Below are 6526 nucleotides of genomic sequence, written 5' to 3'. Positions count from 1 at the left end.
GTATGAGATAACATCTTATTTGGTTGTAGGTATGGATGTGAGTTTTGAGTGTATGACACATGGGTCCTAGGCCATGCGTCGCACCACACCATCCCGGCTCGCATGGGAAGCTCGATTTTTACGTACGCTGTGAGCCTGCACCAGAGGCCTCAAATACACGGTCCGGTGCATCGATTTCGTTTGACATAGAAAACCAAACACAAAGATAGTATATGACATAGTGTCAGATGACGCTTTGGACCGCTACACGAGGGCTACCAATCACGCCCTAAACGGCTACTTCCAGTGATTGCCGTCTGATTGTCACGGCCCGGTCAAAACTTACTGGGAATGCTGAGTCATCATAAATAAAGAAGCAAGCAAGCAACCGCCCCCGTCCATGGTCCATGGCCGGCGGCGACTACACCCAAACCTCGACGGACGCAGCCCTTACCCCCATCCCATCCTCCTGCCGGTCTCCACGCCGGCTACGATGGCGACTTGGCCCAACCCAGCCGTTCCGCTCCTCCTCGTCACGGCGCTGCTCGCGTTCGAGGACTGGCTCTCGATGCCCTCTTGCTCGGGGGGCCTGCCCGCCGCCCACGGTTCCGGGGACCTCAGGGCCATGATGGTCGCCGACCTGATGCTCCTCGGGTCGGATGCGTCCTTCGCTGACCGCCACTTCCGAGACCACGTCATGTCCAAATTCTTCGCTGTGAGTGATAGGATTCAGATGCGAGCGAGTGCCCCGAATTTTCTCGAAATTTTGTCGGATATCTTGAAATGTTTGATTTTGCACACGTTAGATGGGCTAATGCAGTTGCAAATTTGCTGTTCTGCCGTCCTCGGGTGCTAAAAGTAGTGGAGTTGCACGTTTTCATGCGATTCAGTGTTCACTTGAGGGTCCACTTACTGTCAGATTTGATTCCCGATGTTATGCCTTTTTTTCCAGAACTCTATTCAAAGATTGAAGCCGAATATGATCGTAGTCCTTGGGGACATCTCAGCAAGAGGTTCGGAATCAACGGAGGCCAAATGGATTTCTGTTATTCAACAGTTTGAGGGGATATTGGGACCGTACTCCACTCTTCCTCTTCATATTGTTTTGGGTGATAAAGATGTTGGCACTTGTGCAAATTTGGAGGGTAAATTCGTCCGCCGCAGGACCAAACATTTGCCAGGGTTGGATTCAAGTGGATGTGGCTCTTTCGATATCAGCAATGTAAGTTTCGTGTCACTAAATGCGGTTGCGCTGCTCTGTAGCGACAATGCATTGCGGTTCAGCATCGAGAAGGTTATGGAGAGGGAGAACCATCATATCCAAAGGGAAAGGGTTTATGAAGCAGAATGTAACCCTTTACGATGTGAAAGAAGTGAAAATTTCGCTGACATTAGTTGGAGGCAAAACAACATGGAATCAGGGTCAGGTCCTGTCGTTTTGCTCCATTTTCCATTGCATAAATTCGATGGAGAGGTTACGGGTGTTCCCACATTTTCAGAGACGGTTGTCTCCGATCATTCATTAGCTGACTCAAGCTCAAAACTAAGGTAAATCATCAATAGTATGTATTTTATGAGTAGAATCTTTAGTCCCGTGCTGCTGTATTACGTTAATGTTGTTTTTGAAGCCCGGAATTGGTGTGATATGTATCATGACATACTACTTGAAACCGTGCAGTGGAGCTAATAGCAGGATTTTATACGATCACTTGCATACTCTTCCTGTGAATTCAACACAATATATTCTTCAGGCACTTAAACCAAGGTGAGCCCTCTGTATTGATGTTAGCTTTGGATTGAATTCCCTGTTGTAGTTGGCTATTCTTTTTGTTATATTGTCTGGGTGGTGTGTCGTCATGTTATGTGTACAATTATTTTCAAATTACTGTTTATGAAAATTCTGTTTTGCTTTCTTTAGAATGGTAACTGAAGTCCTAATGTCATTTTTTTTTCTGCAGGATTATATTTAATGCTCATTCTGGTAGCTTCTCTGTCTTTGTCCATGCTGATGGTACACGTGAAGTAACAGTACCAGCTATGACATGGAAGACAAGAGGAGTTCCTGGTTTTGTCATTGCTACATTTGATACTAAAGGGTCTGTGACTCTGAGGTGCTGTTGGTTAGCTCGAGAATGGCATGTAATTATGGTATATTTAGCATTCTTGTGCTTGACAGCTCTTGCAATAAGATGGTCACATTGATATGAATGAAAAGTCAAATCTTACACCAAGGTATCTGTGGTGCATATGTCACCTTTATATTTGTTGGCTTCACATAGTTGGTTTCCTCCATGAACTTTTGCCACTTCTGGTTGTTATTGCTGTCACTACCATCTGAATACCAATTTGAATGTCACATCCTGAGTCTCGATACACAACCTTAGAACTAGAAGCTTCTTGATTTGTTTGTTGGACTTTTATCCTCTGTGTCCAGCAAGTGCATGAAAGCAAGATTGGGTGCCTTTTGTCCATGGGCACTAAGGCTTTACTAATGAACCAGTGTGCTTGCTGATGATTTATAGACTCTGTAGTTCGTGTGCCATGGTATCCTACTCCTGGAAGTGAAGATATATTTCAGTCCAGTATAGTATACCAAGCTTCTTAAGGATAATTTATTGGTATGAAATCACTGTGCACAGTCTGATAGCTAGTGTTCAGAAACTCAGCATACATCAGCACTGCTTTTCTTTGAACAAATAGTTAGTGAGGCGTGCATGAGTTTTTTGTAATATCCCCTTTGTGTCATATGTTTATGAGACATACAAGAGTAACTTTACTGTCTCAAACAAGATTCTATTTAAGCTTCTTTCTTGTGATTCTGTTAGGTCAATATTGATGACTAGCACATTTGGATTCAGTACGATAGGTACGACGCATGATGAGAATTATTCACTTGCTCTGAGGACCAAATGGTACCTAATTCAGTCTCTGAAACTTGCTGATAAACAGCAGCATATTGATGGTGGCCGACACATGCAATAGCACCAAGCGCAGTGGCTTCTTGCTACATCTGGATGCTAAGGATGAGGCTCTGCTGCTTGGCCAGAGGCTACAACTTTGAAGCAGTTTGTGGACCCTGTGGCACTGTATGACTGATCATATTCATTGCAGCTTTCTGGAGTGGTAAGCATCATCAAATTACTTATTTGTTGTCTCAACAGCTGAACAACACTTTGTCAAACAACAGCATAACCATAATCATTCACTACTTAGCCAGGGGATCCAGGCACTGCATCTCCAGTATTGGCGTACCGCTCAGCTTGACTCGGCATTGAGGACATATGCAGGCTTTCCGGTCCAATTCTCGAGTATGTGTTGAAATGATTAGTGTATTCCGTGAAAGTTCCATCTCGAGTAATTATGCCTGCAAGGGCATAAGTTGCCATTTATGCCCGGATACAAACAGCAGATTCTTGTTCCTCGAATCCTCTGCTCCCCGTCTCTGAAGATGTTATGCTAGGTGTCTCCCTTTGTCTGCTTGTTATTGCAGCCGCACTGCTCACACAAACCGATTGCCACTGTTACCATAGCTTGGCACCTTACAACTATTTTATGGGTTACCAGCGATGACCAAGCAACAGTCATTGCCACCCTACGCCAGGTGACCAGGTCTTCTTCGGGACCTTTGCCGGCAGCGAGCACCACCAGGTATGCCCACCTCTTTGTCTTCACTCCCCTGCTGTGTGATACTGAGTACCCAAACCTAGGGACCCAAGATCTCTGGGTTTTAGATCCGACAGGGCGGGACGGGTTTTCATTTTTTCCCGCTGGTGCCCATGGCTTCCTGAAATTCAAGTTCAGCTATCAATTTAGCCAATGAAGCAGCCGCAGCCGGCCCAGCCCATGGTATAACCCTAGGCATTTAATTCCCAGCAGCAGCAGTGTTGCTGCATCCACTCCCCAGTCGGCCATGTCCCCAGCCGCATGCCGCTGTCATTTTCGGCTCGGCCGCTTTCCTCTCCTGACCACCGCCCCACACATCCTGCTGTCTGCATCCTCCTCCGGTCCTCCCAAGGTGAGCCCCAATCCCCAGCCCTAATTCACAAGATTTGAATTCTGTAGCAGTAAATCAGGAGATATCGAGCTGTGTGTGGTGGGAAGGGCCACTTGTTCTAGATGTGAATTTCCTCCATGCGCTTGGTCAGGATTGTCTAGATGCATATCTGGCACTTTATTGTATTGTTCTTTTGAACTGATGACAAGGTTAAGTTTGAACTGATGCATATCTGGAAGACTGGATTACTGGAACTGTATATTCTAGTTCCTATTCTGTATCAGCAATATTATATCATTTTTGTCATTTATGAACTATCCAATTTGGGCAAAACCTTGTATTCAGATCTGATCTAAGTACAAGTGTACACGTGTATACATGTATTATGCTTACTAACTTCGATTGTTTTGCAAAAAATTATTGGGTGTACATGTGTACACCCATGTCTTTACTGGTTCCGCCCTTGTCGGATACCGGGAACCAAAGATTTTCCTCCCTTTCTGGGAAATCTCCTCGCCTAGTATCAAGGCCATGCTGATGATTTGCATGGAACCTTAAACATTCGATAGCTGTTGAGATAAAAGATGTTATCAGGGGAATAAATTCTAACCATTTATACAGTTCAGTACTTGAGTTCACTTACAAGTTGCAATCTGAACACGAGTTTTTCTAGGCCTCATTACTGGGCCCTCTATACAGAGGTCTGGAACTGAAAATAGAACTGCATTCAGCCATGTAAATTTGAATTTGCTATCCTGCATTATTTAGAAAGAAATCAATATAAACAGGTCATGATGTTGTAAACTTGCTAGGTGACAATGCTCCTATCTAATGTTGGTAAAAAAGAAGCAGTTTTCGCTATAAAATAGAACTGTCATACTTGTTAAGAAGCTGTGTCCTATCACCTATGCAACCTTCACTGCAGCAATTTGGTGGAGCTTCTGTTGACAAAAGATTACCAGACTGTATCATGAAATAAATGCTCCAGTTACTTAGTAATGGGCATACATTGTTCCGACTTTGCTGTCTGAAAGAAACAGTTGACAGCTGCAATTACCTCCATATACTGATGAGGACCTTAATATAGTGCTCATGTAGTCTGACAGTGATAATCATACCTTCATCAATGGTCATCATCGTCATGCAAAAGCATGGTAATTTTTTTATCATTAGGGCCTATTTGGTAGGGATCCAAATTCTCACAGAAACGTTTTGGATCCAGATTGTTTTTTTCTCCTAAAAACGATTCTCTGTTGAAACGGAATCACTTGCTCTATTTGTTTAGCTACCGATCTTGATTCTCCCTGAAATGAACTAGGATCGGTGCAAGGGTGATTCTCCTTCCTAATGTTAAAAGGAGAAATGTTTCTAGGTGATTCAGGGTGAAATGTTTCTCATTTTTCAGCATTTGGTAGAGATTCAGATGATTCTGCCCAGAATCAGAAATGTTTCACCCATCCAAACGGGCTCTTAATCAAATATGCACCTACCTTTTGGTGGTAAACTATACTAGGACTGTTTCTAGCTCTCCATGAGTGATGGTTTTGCTCTTTTTACTGCAGGATACATTTGTCTGTTTGAGTTTGCTGATGATCATCTCTCAGTTAGGATAGTTGTTGAACTCAACGGTAGACTGAACAAAGTGGCATGATCAGCCCATGTTTTGATGTTAGTAAGGAAATCGATTCCTGGACCATGGGGCTGCTTCCCTCACGTCAGGTTAGTTAACTAACAGCTTGTGTGCAAACATCACTTATCTGATGCATCTTAATCGAACCAAGTTTCCAGAGAACTTCATTTTCCGTTTTGCAGTTTGGGCACATCGTTCTACCGCCTCTGATTGCATCATGGACGAAGAGGCGAGGAGAAAGAACGTGGGAGGGAAGGTCCTTGGCTTCTTTTACTAGGACTAGGAGAATCTCTTATCCAGTTGTGAGATCATCGCCATAACTGTAGTTAAAGATCATAGTTTCATAGCTGAGTAGAGTTTAAACAGGCAGAATACACCCATGGCATTTTTGAAAGAATGAGAACACCCATGACTGCATTGCCTCGTTCAGAATTCTGTTGACCCAAGGGTCATTGAGTTGCTGCTCTCTTTTTGGCTGTTGCGTCAGGATGTAATCTGCTTGTATACCATGGTATTCTTGCTATGAAGCTTGGTTCTTCGATAAACTCTGGAAAAACCTCTCAAGGCTGGGTACTGTACCTTGCTGCACAAAGGCCGCATGGTGAGTGATGTTGCTTGTAACAGATCATTTACTTTAAGCTATGCAGTAGAATCCTATGGGGTTCTGTTTTTTTTTGAGACTGCATGCAGCACCGGTGGAGACGGTCAGGAGCTCATGTAAACAAGAATAAATTGCTGAGGCAACAGCTGGCTGACCATAACGGATGGATTGTCCCTGTTGATGAGGTTTGGTTCTACCTGTACTCCCTGAGGCCTGAGTCCCTGCGACTCACGAATCAAGCAGCTGTAGTGTCTGGTATTTTTCATTGTTCAACATTGTATAATGTATATATCACCAAAAACACATGAAAATCCTTCGGTTC

At 43.9% G+C, this 6526-nt stretch overlaps 1 protein-coding gene across 10 annotated transcripts; it reads left to right on the top strand.

Annotated features, from left to right (window-relative positions):
- Nucleotides 1-331: 331 nt before the first annotated feature.
- LOC136527747 (uncharacterized) lies at nucleotides 332-6526 on the top strand. 10 transcript variants are annotated; one of them, XM_066520568.1, is made up of 9 exons: nucleotides 332-694; nucleotides 932-1527; nucleotides 1658-1744; nucleotides 1938-2211; nucleotides 2805-3102; nucleotides 3193-3439; nucleotides 3544-3627; nucleotides 5536-5692; nucleotides 5786-6526. In XM_066520568.1, exons 1-4 carry the CDS (start codon nucleotides 380-382, stop codon nucleotides 2179-2181), a joined length of 1242 nt encoding a protein of 413 aa, XP_066376665.1. In that variant the 5' UTR covers nucleotides 332-379; the 3' UTR covers nucleotides 2182-2211; nucleotides 2805-3102; nucleotides 3193-3439; nucleotides 3544-3627; nucleotides 5536-5692; nucleotides 5786-6526. The 10 variants fall into 10 exon arrangements, with proteins under 10 accessions (XP_066376665.1, XP_066376667.1, XP_066376670.1 ...); XM_066520570.1 differs by having other exon boundaries at nucleotides 3544-5127; XM_066520573.1 differs by having other exon boundaries at nucleotides 2805-2845; nucleotides 2932-3102; nucleotides 3193-3627; nucleotides 5786-6525.

This window comes from Miscanthus floridulus, chromosome 19 (genome assembly GCF_019320115.1).
Source record: "Miscanthus floridulus cultivar M001 chromosome 19, ASM1932011v1, whole genome shotgun sequence".
NCBI classification, from domain to species: Eukaryota; Viridiplantae; Streptophyta; class Magnoliopsida; order Poales; family Poaceae; genus Miscanthus; species Miscanthus floridulus.
Note: the sequence above shows the minus strand (reverse complement) of the source record. Positions and strands in the feature narration are given on the sequence as shown.